Source organism: Sceloporus occidentalis, unplaced genomic scaffold (genome assembly GCF_023333645.1).
Source record: "Sceloporus occidentalis isolate IW3139 unplaced genomic scaffold, rSceOcc1.0.p SCAF_1, whole genome shotgun sequence".
NCBI lineage: Eukaryota > Metazoa > Chordata > Lepidosauria > Squamata > Phrynosomatidae > Sceloporus > Sceloporus occidentalis.
In genome coordinates, this window is record NW_028316981.1 from 21,942,650 (window position 1) to 21,960,253 (window position 17,604).

General features: G+C 44.0%; 1 protein-coding gene across 5 annotated transcripts in view; it reads left to right on the forward strand.

Annotated features, from left to right (window-relative positions):
* Positions 1–17,604, forward strand: part of TRIM39 (tripartite motif containing 39) — a 45,928-nt gene that overhangs the window by 3,103 nt on the left and 25,221 nt on the right. For all 5 annotated transcript variants that reach the window (XM_089515894.1, XM_089515884.1, XM_089515922.1 and 2 more), the window contains exons 2-4: positions 1,426–1,640; positions 2,479–2,606; positions 3,576–3,997. In XM_089515894.1, the coding sequence (XP_089372020.1) occupies positions 3,581–3,997 (417 nt within the window). In that variant the 5' untranslated portion in view covers positions 1,426–1,640; positions 2,479–2,606; positions 3,576–3,580. The remainder of the gene's footprint in view (positions 1–1,425; positions 1,641–2,478; positions 2,607–3,575; positions 3,998–17,604) is intronic.

Below are 17,604 nucleotides of genomic sequence, written 5' to 3' on the forward strand. Positions count from 1 at the left end.
TCCCTTGAAGCCCAAAGACACCCACTGGGTTTTCATAGCTGAGCTGGAAATTGCACCTTGTCTCCAGAGTCATAGTGCAACTCTCAAACAAGTACACCACTTACCAGATGTTATTGTCTTTTGCAGTGAGTTGTGCCTTCTCATGATGTGGCCAAAGTACAACAGTCTCAATTCAATCATCTTGGCTTCCAGGGAAAGTTCAGGCTTGATCTGTTCAAGGACCCATTTGTTTGTCCTCTTGGCTGTCGACGGGATCCTCAGCGCCCTTCTCTAGCACCACATCTCAAATGAATCGATTTTCTTTTAATCCATTTCCTTCACTGTCCAGCTCTCTTGTCCGTTCATGGTGGTAGGGAATACAACGAATTGGATCATTCTAATTTTAGTGCTCAGTTGTGTATGTGTACATGCACATATGTAGATGTATGTGTGGGCCATGGGGAGGGACCAAGGAAAGATGCTTCTTAGTTTCATTCTTACTTTCTCTTCTTTTTTCTGATCCCACCTGCTCTGAGCAGCAGCACTCTTGGGGATGAGGCCGGTCTATTGCATAAAGCTGTTGTAAAGAGGGCTAGAATAAATTCCAGTGAAGGACCTTGAATACTAAGAATAAGCACAGTGTATGCATAGCATAGTGGTTTGAGTGTTGGACTACAACTCTGGAGACCAGGGTTTTATTCCCTGCTCAGTCATGAAACCCACTGGGTGACCTTGCGCCAGTCACACACTCTCTGCCCCAGAAAACCCCTTGAAAGGGTCACCATAAGTCAGAAAAAACTTGAAGGCACTCAGCAAGAACAATATCTGTTGTTAGCGAGGATTGAACCCACAATCCAGAAACAGGAATGTGTGCTACCGATGTAAACAGCCTCTTTAAGCTGTGCTTCCACTGCACTTTAGCTTTTCTGAGATGATCCTGATTCAGAGGTAATAATGAGATAATTCAGGCCACGTGTAGTGGATTTGAGGTAGCACTGCTACAGGTGAGGTGCCAATCCTGCTGTTCTATTGCTCCATCTTCAAAACATCACATGCTCTAGTTTTATGTGTCCACTGTACAAGAGCATAACTGTTCAACCTGCAAACGGGATGGATGTCCTGCAGAAGTATTCTTCCTCTTTTCATTTTGTCAATCCCATCCTACCCTGCTACCAGCACTTGTCATTTAGGGCCTGAACAGACAGGCCAAAATAAAGCTGCTTCGGATCACTTTGGAGATTTGTTGTTTAAATGATGCATGCATCCTAAGATGTTGGAAGCCATGCCAAAGCCATGCTCCAGTCCTAAGGAGCCCCTTATCTTCAATTTGAAGATAATTTTTCTTGACAAAATGTTCTAAAGTATATGTGAAACAATTTGAAGTTAAAGATTGCTATGTAAAAGTAAAATACTGTTATCTAATTATACTTCTTTTTAAATGACAAGGGAAATATTGAATGACTACATATAAAAGAAAGCCTCCTTCTTGCAACATACCTTGGGCTTATATAGCTGTAGGAGACCAAGAGCCAGTTCTCAACCTGTCTGTGTCACTGGATCACTCACCAGCTCACAGTGGATTAATCTTTTCTCATCCAAAGCCTAACCAGAGGGAACAATGAACATACCAGTTCATCAGCTCCATGCAATTCAAGTATGGGGTAAGTAGATTATTACCCATGGCTTCAAAGGTCTCTGAAATATTTCTTGTCCAGAAAGTGTTACTGCAGCTGCATTGGAAATGGGATTAGAGATAGTTTGTGAAGTAAAAGGAGTTTAGGTTTATTGTTGTGTCCTTCAAGTCATTTCTGAGTTATGGTGACCCCATTGCAGTCTTTTCTTGGCAGGTTTCTTCAGAGGAGGTTTGCCATTGCCATCCCCTGAGACTGAAAGACTTTGACTTGTCCTGGGTCACTAGAACAGGCTGAAAGTAAATCAGAGTTAGTAGCTTAATGATTTGCAGTAGATCAGCAAGGGTTTTTTGCTTCCCAGTTTTTTAAATTATTGGAAAATGAAAATGGCCTTTTGCCCACTAAATTTGGCTGCTGCCAATGAAAAAATGTTGGGCAGATTGGGAGCAGACTTTTATGTGATGGGATGATGAGCTCAGTTCAGTTCTAGCACTGAAAACATGATTTAGAATTATTTTAGCAGCATACTGTTGTTGTGCGTATTTTGCACCTGGCAGTACTGCAGTCTGACTACCCTTATCACAATGTTTGTTTTCCAGTTAGCACATGGGAGACAGATTTCCATTCTATCACCATGGCCATTGGGTTGTCTTGGAAATTAATGTATTTCCTAGAAGTTTATTTTATTCTTCCCTGGCCCTTTTGAGGTGAGGAAATGGGCAGGGCCAAGCTATATTAATTTTGGTCAGATGAACTTTTCGCAACTAGTCCTGGGGAGGCCCTCTGAGTTTTCCTATGCATCATTTTTTGAGATTGTCCTCTTATTGGTGTGTTTAATGGTAATACTATCTTGCTCTTGCCTTCTGAGGTGCTGGTCCCCAAATCCTACCTGATGTGCTTGCCCCATGGAACTTATTAGCAGGATCTCCTGGCCAGATGTTGCCTTCATCTGCATGGATTTCTGAAAGTGATCCTTCTTAGAAGATCAGCATTAGAGTGAGTATCGCCATGTTAGTCAACATGGTTTTCAACACCAGCTGCCAGATAAATGCCTCCTATAAAGTTCAGAGAAGAAAATGGAAATATGTTCTTGTGTCCAGATGCACAATAAATGGTTGTGTTATTTGTAAGAAACGCTCAATGCATTTTGGCCTGCGTTTGCTCTATAGGCCTTCTTCATGAGCTGTATAAAATCATAAAAGGACAACACATACATAATATGACAATTAAAATGTTTGTACATTGCCTGTGATGTGGACATACCTATTTTGAATTTAACTTAACCATTCTCTGGAACAGGACCTCTAAAACCAGTTACTGGACAAATGAAAACATGTGAAGGCTGAATGTTTAAATGTTATAATGACTTAAATAATTAAATATATCATTTAAAATATGTTTATACTGCCTTTCAAGGTGAAGGTGTTGGGTGGTTAATAAAGGAGAAGATGAAGCTATAGAATTTGGTTAATTATAAAAACATGAAATATTTTAAACATCTACAACAGCAAGCAAAGTTTTAAAATATATATTTATACTGCATGCATACAATATCTATTTTTATGGTAGATACTAGATGTATATTTTACTCATTGTGTACCGTATTTACTATACAGCCTCAGTGACAATCATATGACCCTCCAGATGTTGGGAGACTACAGGTCCTGGCAGTTCTAGTCAACATAGTGAGAAATGCTTGGAGTAGCAATGCAAAAACACCTAGAGGGTTGAGTAAATCCCACCACTGCTACTGGATATATAGTTTCTGGACATATACACTAGATGGGAACCACAGCACTGTTGTACCTCTGCTTGGTTATAGATGGCTTCAGCATGTTATTATAGTCATTATTGTTGGATGGCTCATGTTTGATACTAGTTATATACAGAGAATGTATGATGTCAAAAACATTTTCAACTTTTGACACTTGATTCTGACTACAGTGTTGCCTCACTGCCTTTCAGGAGTCATGGCCAGTACAAACCCTCTGGAAAACCTTCAGGTAGAAGCCAGCTGCTCTGTCTGTTTGGAGTACTTGAAAGACCCTGTAATCATTGACTGTGGTCACAACTTCTGCCGGGTGTGCATTACCCGATGGTGGGAGGATCTGAATCGGGACTTCCCTTGTCCTGTCTGCCGTAAGACTTCCCGTCACCGCAGTCTAAAGCCCAACCGGCAGCTGGCCAACATGGTGGAGATAGCCAAGCAGCTTCAGGTCACAAACAAACGTAAAATACGGGACGAGAACTTATGTGAGAAGCACAATGAAGTGCTCCGTCTCTTTTGCAAGGAGGACCAGAAGGCCGTTTGCTTAGTGTGTGAGATCTCCCATGAACATCGCTCTCACACAGTTGTGTCTCTGGATGATGCTTCTCAGGAATACAAGGTAAAGTTGCAGTTGGAGCATGATTGAGATTAAGATTTTTTAAAAGAACGGGGCGTTGAAGAGCAATTAGGTCAACAGCCCCTAAGGTATGCAAGAGATACATAGCTACTCTTTTTGGCAGGGCAATTTTCCCCTGTTCTAATGACAGTAGATGGGTTTGTATTGAGTGTACAGTGCAATCCAATAGCAAGTACATTTCTGTACCGCTTCTCAGTATACTTAAGCACTCCCTAGGCGGTTCACAATGTGTAAGCTAATTGTCCTCAACAAGCTGGGTACTCATTTTAGCGACCTTGGAAGGATGCCAGGCTGAGTTGATTCCAGAGCCCCTGGCTGCAGTTGAACACACAACCTTGTGGCTTGTGAGTGAGTGGCAGCAGTAGTGGCATTTAACCAATAGCCTTAATGAGAGCCAGGAACTTCAAAAGGGACCTACAACAAAGTCAGAGTTGATCTCTGATCAAGTTCTGAAAGGGGGAATGGTCCAGGCAGTGGACATGACTGCTCCCATGTAGAGGAATCAACTGAGCCCCTCCATTTTCTTGAGAGATTACAGACTTAGTATGCTCTTGCTCACAAAAAAGAGAATGAGGACCACTCAGCAATGAATTTACTCAGTTGTGAATGTATATGACATTTTGTGGATAAAATTGCTCCATTCTATTCTGTCTTGGTAGTGTAGTTGATAGAGGGCATGTGGATGTAATTTTGGTCCTTCCTTGACCAATGATAATGGACAGTACTATTCATTTGTACAGCCCAAGAATCTGGACAGGATATTTGGAGAAAACAGTATCACTGCATGTGTGGTGGATTCGTGCCTTTCTGATCCATAAAAGCTGCTGGGGCAGGGGGGACTGGCCAAGTGAGCCAAGGGAATGGTGACTGCCTTTCTGGAGTCCCAGAGTTCTAGCATGCTTGAATAAAAAGGCGGTAAGACCATTCCTGAAAAATACCTTCCGAGAACCTCATCATATTTAATAGTATGCAGCCAACCTTCAGTATCCCACTTTGAATCTCATACTCCATAATATTTATGCATATGCAATCTTCACTTCCTTTGTTTGTAGAGGCATCTCAGACCCAACGATTCCTAGATGAGATTAATTATATAGGTCAGGGCTAATGCCGCTATCACCTTATGAGCATATTCAAGTTTTAAGAACCTCATAGGAAGACCTACTCTTAGTTCCACTATTCACACAAGTCTTGCTGGAGTGGACATTTGTTGTCGTTAGCTGCGTCTCATTAAACTTCGACTCATGGCAACCTGTGAATGAGATTTTTCCATGACTCCTATCCTCTACCTCTCTGCACAGGTCCTGTAGGCTCAGGCTTGGAATTTCACTGATTAAGGGGTGAAACAGACGGCCTTGAAGGGGCAGTGTGATGCCACTCCTGAGAGAGCTGGATTGGGGCCACGGCAACTGCACGCTGCAGCCCCAATCCAGCCAGCGTCTGCCCTAAATAGGATTGGGGGAAAAATTTGCTCCTATTTCGGGCAGAAGAAAGCTGCCCCTTTTCCCTTAGAGCTGGCATCTATAGGCCACGCTGTGAAGCTGGATAGAAGCCAGCTGGCATGTAATAGCTGGCGTGGCTTTTTTTTTTTTTTGGCTTGGGGGCATGGCACTTCTGAATGCCACACCTTTGAGGCTTCACGAAGCCAGCTTAACTGGGCTGTCTGTGTCAGCCCTAAGTTTATTATATGGCTTGTGGTCTTTCCCTCTTTCTGCTGTCTTCCACGTTTCCTAGCATCATTGAATTTTCTAATGAGTCGTGCCTTCTCATGATGTGGCCCAAGCACGACAGCCTCAATTTAGCTGTCTTGGCTTCCAGAGAGAATTCAGGAGTGATTTGTTCTAGGACCCAATTGTTTGTCTTTTTGGGTGTCCATGGTATCCTCAGCACTCCAGCATCACATCTTGAATGAATTAATTCTCTTTCTATCTGCTCTCTTCATTGCCCAGCTCTCACATCCATGTATGGTGATGGAGAGTACAATGACTTGAACAGTTCCAAGTGTTTAGCTGTATATCTTTTCACTTTAGGATTTTGTCTAGTTCTATCATAGCTGCCCTTCTCATTTGTAATCTTCATCTGATTTCTTGACTGCAGTCTCCGTTTTCATCAGTGCTTTATCCAAGGTTTGGGAAATCTTTAACTATTTCAATTTCCTCATTATCTAGGTTGAATTTATGTATATCATCTGTAGTCATTATTTTCGTTTTCTTTATGTTTAATATTAGGCCTGCCTTTGCATTTTCCTCTTTGACTTTCTTTAGTGATTGTTCCAAGTCTGTGATGCTTTCTGCTAGTAGTATGATATAGTCCTCATCTCTTAGATTTTTGATGTTCCTTCTGCCTCTCTTCACTACTCATTCCCTCTCCTGTAGATAAATTTTCTGCATACAAGTTGAATAGATAGAGTGACAAAACGCAGCCTTGCCTGACCCTTTGCTAATTGGGAACCATTTGATCTTAGCGTATTCTGTTCTTACGTTAGCCTCTTGTCCTAAGTATAGGTTCTTCATCAGGACTCTCAAATGTAGTGGCACTTCCATTTCTTTAAGGGCATTCCCTAGCTTTAAGGGCATTCCCTAGTCAAAGGCCTTGCTATTTTTATGCGGTCAAAGCCTTCGTTATCAATTTCAGTTGATATGCCAGCTGCGCCCCTACCTGGACCATGGAGACCATGAAGCATTGGTACATGTGCTGGTAACCTCTCGCCCCAATTTCTGCAATGCACTCTACATGGGGCTACCCTCGTTCCAAGTTGGGAAGCTTCAGTTGATCCAAAATATGGCAGCCAGACTGGTCACCAGTACATCGAGGTATGACCATATAACACCTGTATTAAAAAATCTTCACTGGCTGCCGATCACCTTCCGAGTTCAGTACAAGGTGTTGGTTATCACCTTTAAGGCCCTACATGGCTTGGGCCTAGGTTACTTGCGGGAACGCCTCTCCCTATACAGTCCGCCCCGCCCTCTCAGAACATCTGGGAAGCAGTTATTACAAGCACACAAGACGAGATTGGTGTCCACTTCCCAGAGGACCTTTGTCTCGACCGCCCCAAAATTATGGAATGACCTACTGGAGGAAATCCGACGTATTACCACCTTAGATGCTTTTAAGAAAGCTATTAAGACGGATCTCTTCTAGTGGGCTTTCTCATCTGACTTCGTGTAAACAGTCTATCCACCTCTATACCCCAATCATTGATTATGCAAGATTTTAATTTCTAGCTTTGTAAATTTGTATTATGTACTTAACATTGTATTGTGAGGGTTAATTTTGTGGCAGTTTTAGTGTCTTTAAGATTTACTTTTTGATGTATGTTCTGTTTGTATTTTATCTGGTTGTAATTGATCCGCAGGGAGAGGTGGGAAATATAAATAAAGTTATTATTATTATTATTATTGCTATAGTCTATAAAGCACATGCTGATTTTTTTCTGGAATTCTTTTTCTCACTCCTTTATCCATTGTATGTTTGCAGTGTGGTTCCTAGTGTCTCTTTGTTTCCTGAACTCTACATAAACATCTGGCAATTCTCTCTCTGTATATTATTGAGATCTATGCTGCAGAATTTTGGGCATTATTTTGCTTGAATGGGAAATTAATGTTATGGTCCTATAAATACTGCAGTCTTTTGTGTTTCCTTTTTTTTTTTTTTTTTGGTGGATGGCGGTATATATTGATCATTTCCCATCTGTTGGCCACTGTTTTGTTTTCCATATTTGTTGGCATGTTTTGGCTAACACTGGAATTTATTTTCTTTGTATGGTTTGAACCAATTCAATTCAGATATCATCTATTCCTGGTGATTTATTCTTTCCAGTTTCTCTGAGAGCTGTTTTCACCTCGATTTGAGATTCATCATCATATGGTTCTTCATTTCATTCCATGTGTCATTCATTATTTCATCTCTTTTATATAGCTCTTCTGTGTATTGCTTCCATGTCTTTTTATTTCATCTTGATCATTTACTGTACATACTCATCTATAAGTTCAAAAAATTATGTCAAAAAAATTTGACCCTAGAATCCTGGGTCGACTTGTATGGGGCAATATGGTAATACTGCTCAGAAAGAAGAACCTCCCAACACCCCATTCTCCTTACCATGACAGCTGCTGCTCAGCCAATATGTTTGAGTGTTTTTGCCTTCCCAGGGAGCAGGGAAAGAGCCAGTTGGTTTTGCAAGGACACCTGTGTTTGTTTGTTTTGGGGGGGCAGTGGGGATTGTCATTGACATCCTTTCTTGCATGCCCCTAAGTTGCACCCTCAAAATTTTGGCCCCAAAACCTTCCCTCAACTATACATGAGGCCGACATGTACACGGGTATATACAGTAGTGTGTTCCTCTTTTGATTATAGAGCTTCCCACCCTTGGTTTGAATGTTGAGTTTGCGGATCTTGCGGAAGAGGTGTCTCAAGAGTTCATACAAGAGTGCATTCTTGGTGGCTGCTGCCATGTTGTGGAATTATCTCCATGGGAGGCCAGCCTGCACCCTGCTTGTTCTCCTCCCTGCAAGTAAAACACCTTTTCATTTAAGCATGCTTTGGGCAATTAACTGATTGTGCAGAAGTGTATCTTTCAGTGAGGTTTGTGTGCTGTAATTTTATGTTTTTAAATGCTTCTATTCTGCTTTAAATTAACTACAATAGGCCCTCATACGCGGGGATCCGTCCCCCCCCCCCCCCCGCATATACCAAAATCCACATATGCTCAAATTCCATTGTCCTTAATGGTGATGCGGCCACGTGGCTGTGCCGCACCACCATTAGGGACAAAAGTCCCTCGCTTCCACTCCCTTCCTACTTCTCTCCATTCTTCCTTCCTTCCTTCTCTCCTCTCCTCTCCTCTCCCTCCCTCCTTCCCTGCTTACCTGCTTTCTTGAAGACTTCTGCCCCGGCTTGGCTGTGGGGACGGAGTTTGCTGAGGCTGGGAGAGGGCTGAGGCTTGAGTCTCGTAACCCCAGGCTCTGAGCTCTGAAATCCAAGCCTTGGCTCTGGCTCCCTTGGAACCCTGTTGGCCAGAGCCAAAGCTTGGTTTCGGAGCCCAGAGGCTCCATCCTGGGCTTGGGGCTCCGAGACTCAAGCCTCGGCCCTGGTGCTGGCTCCCTCTGCAAAACCCTCAATATGACATCCCTTCAAATACTTAAACAGGACTATCATATGGAATTATGGAATCCTAGAGTTGGAAGAGACCCCAAGGGCCATCCAGTCTAACCCCATTCTGCCATGCAGGAACTCTCAATCAAAGCTCCAGGTCCTGTTCTCTGGGGCAGCAGAAAACAAGCTTGCTCCCTCCTCACTGTGAGGACCCTCATCTTCTGCCCAGCCAAGGGCATGGAGCTGGGCATAGTAGGATGAAGGGTACTTGGGATTACTCTTGTCCTGGACACTCTGTGGGAGCCAGGGCCAAGGTTTGAGTCTTGGAACCCCAATCCCAGCAGCCAGGACAGAGGCTAGGGGCTCCGAAATCCAAGCCTTGGCTCTGGCCAACAGGGTTCCAAGGGAGCCAGAGCCAAGGCTTGGATTTCAGAGCCCAGAGGAAAGGAGAGGGGAAGGAAGAAGGAGGGGGAAACTTTTGTCCCCAATGGCGGCGCACCGTCATTGGGGACAATATGGGTTTGCCATCCGCAGATGCTCAAATCCGCACCACGTATAAAGAGGGCCCACTTTATGTTTTTTGATATGATAGTTCATTTATTATTCTGCTCAGCGGCTTTCAATACCATTGGTCACAATATCTTTCTGGGTTGTCTCTCTGGGATGGAACTTGGAGGTACTGTTTTAAAGTGGCTCGATGCCTTCCTGCAGCTGCGAACCCAGAAGGTGGTGCTACGGGACTCATGTTCGACCCCCTGGGCATTGACCTGTGGGGTCCCTCCGGGTTCTGTTTTGTCCTTGATGCTATTCAGCATATACATATAAAGAGGCCTGGTGGCGCTGTGGTTAATTGCCTGTACTGCTGCCACTCACTCACAGACCACAAGGTTTTGAGTTCAGTACCAGCCAGGGGCTCAGGCTCTGCTCAGGCTTGCATCCTTCCGAGGTGGTTAAAATGAGCACCCAGCTTGTGGGGAGCAGTTAGTATACACATTGTAAACCACATAGGGAGTGCTTAAGTGCACTGATAAGCAGTATAGAAACTTGCTTGTTATTGCTATACATGAAACCACTGGGGAAGGTCATGCAGAGTTTTGAGGTGTAGAGCAATCAATATGCCAGGGCTGCACAAGATGTGGCCCGGGGGCCAGATGCAGCCCGCCAAAGGATTTCTGGAGCCCTGGGGCCCCGATTGCACAAGGCTTTGGAGCATGGGAGCAATGGACTCTTCCCCCACATTTTGCCTCTGCTTCCCAGGGGAGTTTTTGCTGGAGGCAGGCCTACAGCTCCTCTCACCCAGGCAGGCCCAGAGAGAGCAGCTTTTTGCAGGGCAAGCAGCAGAGACAGCCGGGAGGGCAGAGAGAGAGCGAGAGAGCAGACAGCAAGATAGCTAGAGATCATGAGAGAGCCTTGGACTCTTCTGGTGAGTCAGGGGAAGGATGGGAGAAAGAGAGGACGCCCGACCACCATGTTGTTGTCCTCCTCTTCTGCCGAGTGATTCACTTTTGAGCGGCCTAGGGGCTTTGCCTTTGAGTGGCAAGGCTGCCAGCCTGACAAAACCCCAACACCACTCAAAAGCAAACGACTTGGCAGAGGAGGAGGAGGACAATGCGGTAGTTGAGCATCCTCCTATCTTTCTCCTGTCCTCCCCCTCCTCCTCCTCACAAGGCTGTCCGCCCAGCAGTGGGGGGAAAGAGACAAAAGAGGATGGGGGAAAGAGACAAAGACGCGCATCCACTGCATTGTGTTCCTCCTCCTCTGCTGAGTCGTTCACCTTCAAGTGGCAAGGCTGCCCGCCTAGCAAAAAAACCCCAGGCTGCTCAAAGGTGAATGACTCGACAGAGGAGGAGGAGTACAACGCAGTGGACGGGAATCCTCCTCTCTTTCCCCCATTCTTCTCCTCGTCCTCTGGAAGGAAGGAAGGAAGGAAGGAAAGAATCAAGGAAGTGGAGAAGGAAAGGAGGGAGAGAGGGAGGAAGGAAGAAGGAAATAATAAAGGAAGGAAAGGAGGGAGGTAGGGAGGGAAAGAAGGGAGGGAGGGAGGGGATGCCTTGTCCCCTGATAGGGTGACTAGACTTTCCCTCCTTTTCCCAGACATGTCTCCCATCTTAGCCTTCCTGTCCAGGAGGATGGATTCCACAATGTCCTCTATTTTGAGCATGGCTAAGTAGTATAGATTTGCATTTTGCTTCCAGCTATTTGGTCATGCCCCCATTTTTTAATGTCCTACATGTCACCGAAATGTCCTACATTTCACCCAAAACAGTTGGCAGTCCAAACAACCTTAGTAGCCAATCTTAATTTCGGCCTTTATCTCCTTTCAAGTTGGGCACCGTGCAATATGCAGATGACACTCAACTCTGCTACTCCTTTCCACCTAAATCCACTCAACTCTACTACTTCTTTCCACCTCAGTCCAAGGAGGCTGTCCTGGTCCTAAACCAGTGTCTGGCATCAGTAATGGACTGGATGAGGTCAAACAAATTTATACTTAATCCAGACAAGGCAGAGGCAATCCTGCTCAGATCAGGGAATAGGGATATGTATTGTGTTAGATGGGGTTACACTCCCCCTGAAGATGCAGGTTTGCAGTTTGGAGGACTCCTGGACTCAGCTTTGAACTTGGGAGCCCAGATCTCTGCAGTGACCAGGAGTGCTTTTGCACATTTAAAGCTTGTGCATCAACTGCGCCCCTTCCTTGAGATGTCTGATATGGCCATGGTGGTACATACCTTGGTTACGTCCCATTTGGACTACTGTAACATGCTCTACTTGGGGCTGGCTTTGAAGAGTGTTTGTCAACTTCAGCTGGTCTAAAGAGCTTCAACCAGGCTGTAAACTGGGGCAGGTTACAGAGACCACACAATGCCCCTGTTTAAAAAGCTCCACTGGCTGCCAGTTTGTTTCCGGGCACAATTCAAAGTGCTGGTTATGACCTATAAAGCCCTATATATTAAAGTAAAGTAATGGTTCCTGGCTGTTTGGCAGACCGTATCTCCCTGTATGAACTAGATCAGGTTCTGAGATCCTGAGGAGAGGCCCTTCTCGGTGACTGCCCCTAGAGTCTGCAACTCCCTTCCCAGGAAGGCCAGAATGGCCTCCTCTTTGCCTTCCACCAACAGGTGAAGACCTTCCTGTTTAGACAGGCATTTAAAACAGAAGGTTTTTAAAGAACAGGTTGTGTCTTGTATTCTTTTAAATGTAATTTAAATACTTTTATCTTTTTAACTACAGTATATTTTTATGCAATCTGTATTAATATTGTAGTGTTTTAATTCTGTTTTAGTGTAACAATTTTCTGTGTTCTTTACTGTACTGCTTTTAATCTTGTAAGCCACTCTGAGTCCCAGTTTTGATAAAAGAGTGGGATATAAATATATCATCATCATCATCATCAAAACATAACAGGAAAAATGTGTAAATTTATTCCTGACACTACCCAAAGATCTCTGCTTATTGTGTCTGTGTGTATATGCATGTGAGAAATGTATGCATTTCCTTGGGATAATCACCTGACTGAGAATTTAATTATTAATTTGAGCTGTTGTTGCATCCATTACCTGTTATTTTGACTATTGTTGTATCCGTTTCTTTACTAATTAATTTTATGAAACTTAAGTGTTTATTTTTAGAAATGAAAAATAAACACCAATAAAGAATAATAGCAGTGGAAAACTTTTCACTCTCACTGTTCTAGGGATACAAGTCATTTTCCCTCACTGAGAAGTCTAACAGACTGTAAGAAAAGCAGTTGTTTGGATTGTGTTGAAGATGATTCAGTGACTGAATCCAGTTATTGACTGGAAAGCCAGCAAGAAAATGTGCCTTGATTTTATTAGATGTGTTCCTTACATTGTTTGTAAATCACTTGAATGTTTCTGAGATATTTTGTCAGAAATGTAATATAGTAATTAAATTTATGCGCACACCCTTTTATCGACTTCCTAGGGAGCACAGGCACTAACAAGCTGTCTAGGAAGTTTATTTATCTCTGCAGAATTAAAACAAGTGCAGCTTTCTCCAAAACTGAACTATTTGAAATCAGAATCTCATGTGACTGTACAATGTGGCATGAGATAAAGCCCTGCGGCTGTAGCTGTGGTGTTTGCATGTTTTTGGATTATGCTGTGAAGCTAGACACCCCCTACTGTGCCAGTGAGTAAAGTAATGCTTCCGATTTAAATATTTCACCTTTAGATCATTTCCAACCCTTAGTAATACCTGAAAATGGCTGGATGCCCTCCCCCACCCCCCAGAAAACAAGGTGTACTTTAGTTGTGCTGGTATACACCAAATTTCAGCTCCATTCAAAGCTAGGAAGCTAATTAAATATAATGAGTAGATTCATTACATTAAATACATCAGGAGGTATTCTATATATTAATGGGGACCCTCTGGATGAGAATTATCCAAGTCCCCCTGTCCTCCACTGCTCGGCTTTAGGTCCTGCTAAATCAATCTTGTGACTTCCTTAATTGAATCTATCTATCTAGCTTGTGGTTGTCCTCTCTTTCTGTCTTCTAACTTTCCTGGCATTATTGTCTTTTTCTAATGAGACATGTCTTTCTCATCATGTGACCAAAGTACAACAGCCTTAATTTGATCATCTTGGCTTCCAATGAGATTTCAGGCATGATCACTTCAAGGAACCATTTGCTTGTCTTTTGGGCTGTATCCTTAGCACTTTTCTAGCACCACATCTTAAATGAATTGATTTTCTTCTTATCCTCTTCACTGTCCACATCTCACCATCTCACATGGTGATGCGGAATACAATGGCTTGGAAGATTCTTACTTTAGTGCTCAGTTGTATATCTTTGCTTTTTAAGATCTTTTCTAGATTTTGCATGGCTGCCTTTCCCATTCCTAGTCTTCTTCTGATTTCTTGACTGCAGTCTCCATTTTGATCAATGTTTGATCCAAGGTATAGGAATTCCTTAGGTTGAATGTGTGTAGGTCTTCCTAGGCATTATTTTTGTTATCATTATGTTCAGCATTAAACCTGCCTTTGTACCTTCTTCTTTGACTTTCTTTAATAAATGTTCCAAGTCTGTGGTGCTTTCTGCTCATATTAGGTTGTCCTCCACAAAAAACTGGGTAGTGTCATGTATAAGTGTAAACATGATGTAATGGTTTCAGCATAGGACTCTGGAGACCAGGGTTCAAACTCCACTGAGCCATGGAAACCCACTGCATGACCTTGGAGAAGTCATAATCTCAGTCTCAGAATATGGTAAAAAAAATCATGCCAAGAAAACTATGATAGATTCATCTCAGGGTTGCCATAAGTTGGAAATGACTTGAAACCAAAGCTGAATGATATTCAACACAGAGAAATGTAAGGTACTGCACTTAGGGCGGAAAACTGAAATGCACAGATATAGGATCGGGGACACCTGGCTGAACAAGACTACATGTGAAAGGGATCTAGGAGTCCAAGTAGATCATAAGTTGAATATGAATCAACAGTGCGATGCGGCAGCTAACAAGGCCGATGCGATTTTAGGCTGCATCAATAGAAGTATAGTGTCTAGATCAAGGGAAGTAATAGTGCCACTCTATTCTGCTTTGGTCAGGCCCCACCTGGAATATTGTGTCCAGTTTTGGGCACCACAATTCAGAAAGGACATTGAGAAACTGGAGCATGTCCAAAGGAGGGCGACTAAAATGGTGAAGGGTCTGGAAACCATGTCCTATGAGGAACAACTTAGGGAGCTGGGGATGTTTAGCCTGGAGAAGAGAAGGTTAAGAGGTGATATGATAGCCCTGTTTAAATATTTGAAGAGATGTCATGTTGAGGAAGGAGCAAGCTTGTTTTCTGCTGCTCCAGAGACTAGAATGTGGAACAATGGATGCAAACTACAAAAAAAGAGAATCCACCTCAACCTTAGGAGGAACTTCCTGACAGTAAGGGCTGTTTGACAGTGGAACACACTGTCTCAGAGTGTAGTGGAGTCTCCTTCCTTAGAGGTCTTCAAACAGAGGCTGGATGGCCATCTGTCGGGGATGCTTTGATTGTGATTTTCTGCATGGCAGGGGGTTGAACTGGATGGCCTTTGCGGTCTCTTCTAACTCTACGATTCTGTGATTCTATGAATATGAGTCAACAGTGTGATGCGGCAGCTAAAAAGGCCAATGCAATTTTAGCCTACACCAATAGAAGTATAGTGTCTAGATCAAGGGAAGTAATAGTGCCACTCTATTCTGCTTTGGTCAGGGCCCACCTGGAATACTGTGTCCAGTTCTGGGCACCACAATTCAAAAAGGATGTGGAGAAACTGGAGCGTGTCCACAGGAGGGCCACTAAAATGGTGAAGGGTCTGGAAACCATGCCCTATGAGGAACAACTTGGGAAGCTGGGGATGTTTAGCCTGGAGAAGAGAAGGTTAAGAGGTGATATGATAGCCCTTTTGAAATATTTGAAAGGATGTCATATTGATGAGGGAGTAAGCTTGTTTTCTGCTGCTCCAGAAACTAGGACCCGGAAAAATGGATGCAAGTTACAGGAAAAGAGATACCGCCTCAACATTAGGAGGAACCTCCTGACAGTAAGGGCTGTTCGACATTGTAACACATTCCCTCGGAGTGTAGTGGAGTCTCCTTCCTTAGAGGTCTTTAAACAGAAGCTGGATGGCCATCTGTCAGGGGGGGTGCTTTGATCGAGAGTTCCTGCATGGCAGGGGGTTCGACTGGATGGCTCTTGTGATCTCTTCAACTCAATGATTCTATGATTCTATGAAGGCACATACCAATAACAATAAGAACAACAATGCCATATCTGGAACAATACCTGGTAAAATACTGACTCAATTGTTCAGCATCATTTGTTGTGACTGGAATAGCTGTGTCATCCCACAGACAGAGTTTTATTTCATCCCTACTACTTGTGATCCTGTAATTATAGCCACCAAGTCCCAGTTTTGGGGAAAATGTGGGGTATAAATAAAATGAATAATAGCAATGCCACCAGTACTGCTGAAGATGAGGATGGAGAATTATTCCAGAGTCAGGGATTTCCTCCAGCTCTCCACAGATCAGATACTCGGGGAGCATGACCGTGTCCCTTGAATTCCTCAGAATAGAAATTACAGTGTGTGATGTAGCTCTCTGGCTCACTTCCCAGAGGTGGCCCAGTGCCCAGAATACTGATTACACAGATCAAAACGTTTGGCTGCAAGAGGGAATTTCTGTGTTTAGTGAAGGTAAGATTGATTCAGTAACCAAACCACAAATGCAACAAAGCCATGCTGAATAGCCCACAACCAAAAGGCATCCCTGCTCTTTCCAATCAGAAATGTCAAGGACTTCTGTGAGCAGAGATGCTGAATGGGAAGTGACTGAGTTTTGGAAGGAGGGGAGGCACACGTGTGCTTGCCATAGTGTCGAAGATTCCCCTCCTTCCCACTGAAGATGATATGGTGATTGAATTTATGGCTAAAGGGTATGTGCTGTCAGTGAACTATCACCCCTTCCTTTGAGGTAGGACAGTGTTAATATTCTAGTTACAGCATGTTATATAAGGTTGGTTAGTAAATGCATTCACAGTATAAATTGGAGACTGGAAGCAGAAGAGTGGAGTGATGGTTGTTTGTTCAAATGAATCCACTGAGTTCATGGCTAAGCCTTTCATCATCAAACATAGATCATGATGGCTAAGACTGGTGGAATCCAACAAATGTTTGAGGGCCACAGATTCTACACCTCTGATTTACAATATTAATATTCGCACTGCTGTTTATTATGGGATAGATTTTCTAATGGCATTCAGTAAGGGTAAGCACAGTGGTGTCACTGGGGGGTGGGGGGTGGGAGGGGTGGCCTGCACTCTGATACCTGAGAAGAGGGGTGACACATGCCTGCCTCCCTGCTTCTCCACTGGGCTGGCTCTCTCTGTGAGGAGGAAGCCAAAGCAGTAGAAAGAGGTGAGTGCACGTTCCTTCCATCCCCTCCCACTACTTTACTTGCGCTGCAGCCACCCCGGCAGTCCTGGGCAAGCAGCAACCAGGCAAGCAAGTGAGGCAGCGGGAGAGGACAGAAGGAGGGCAAGGTAGATCACCACAGCTTGGCAGCCCTTTCTGGGTCTAGCTGGGCAGCATGTGGAAGGGGGGCAGGTGAGAAAAGAAGTGGGAGAAAGAGGGGTGAGAATGGCCCCCCTGGCTTCGCTCCCACCAGGTTTCTTCCTTGGGAAAAAGCCTGGCTTTGCCAAATGAGAAGGAGCGAGGAGACCCTGCCTGACTTTGTCCCTGCTGGGCTTCCCCCTCAGGAGGAAGCGTAGCAGTGACAAAGAATGGGGGTAAGCATGACCTGGATTTGCCCCTGCTAGACTACCTCAGGAGGAAGCCCAGCAGTGGTGAAGGAGAAAAGGCTAGCATGCAAAAGTTGTAAGGGACCGTGACAGATCCCATCTCCAGGTTGGCCCCACAGTTCCAAACCCTTGCATTCCTGTCCTTGCCCCTTTTCCTGGATCACGTACTTGGGTCTCAAAGTACAGT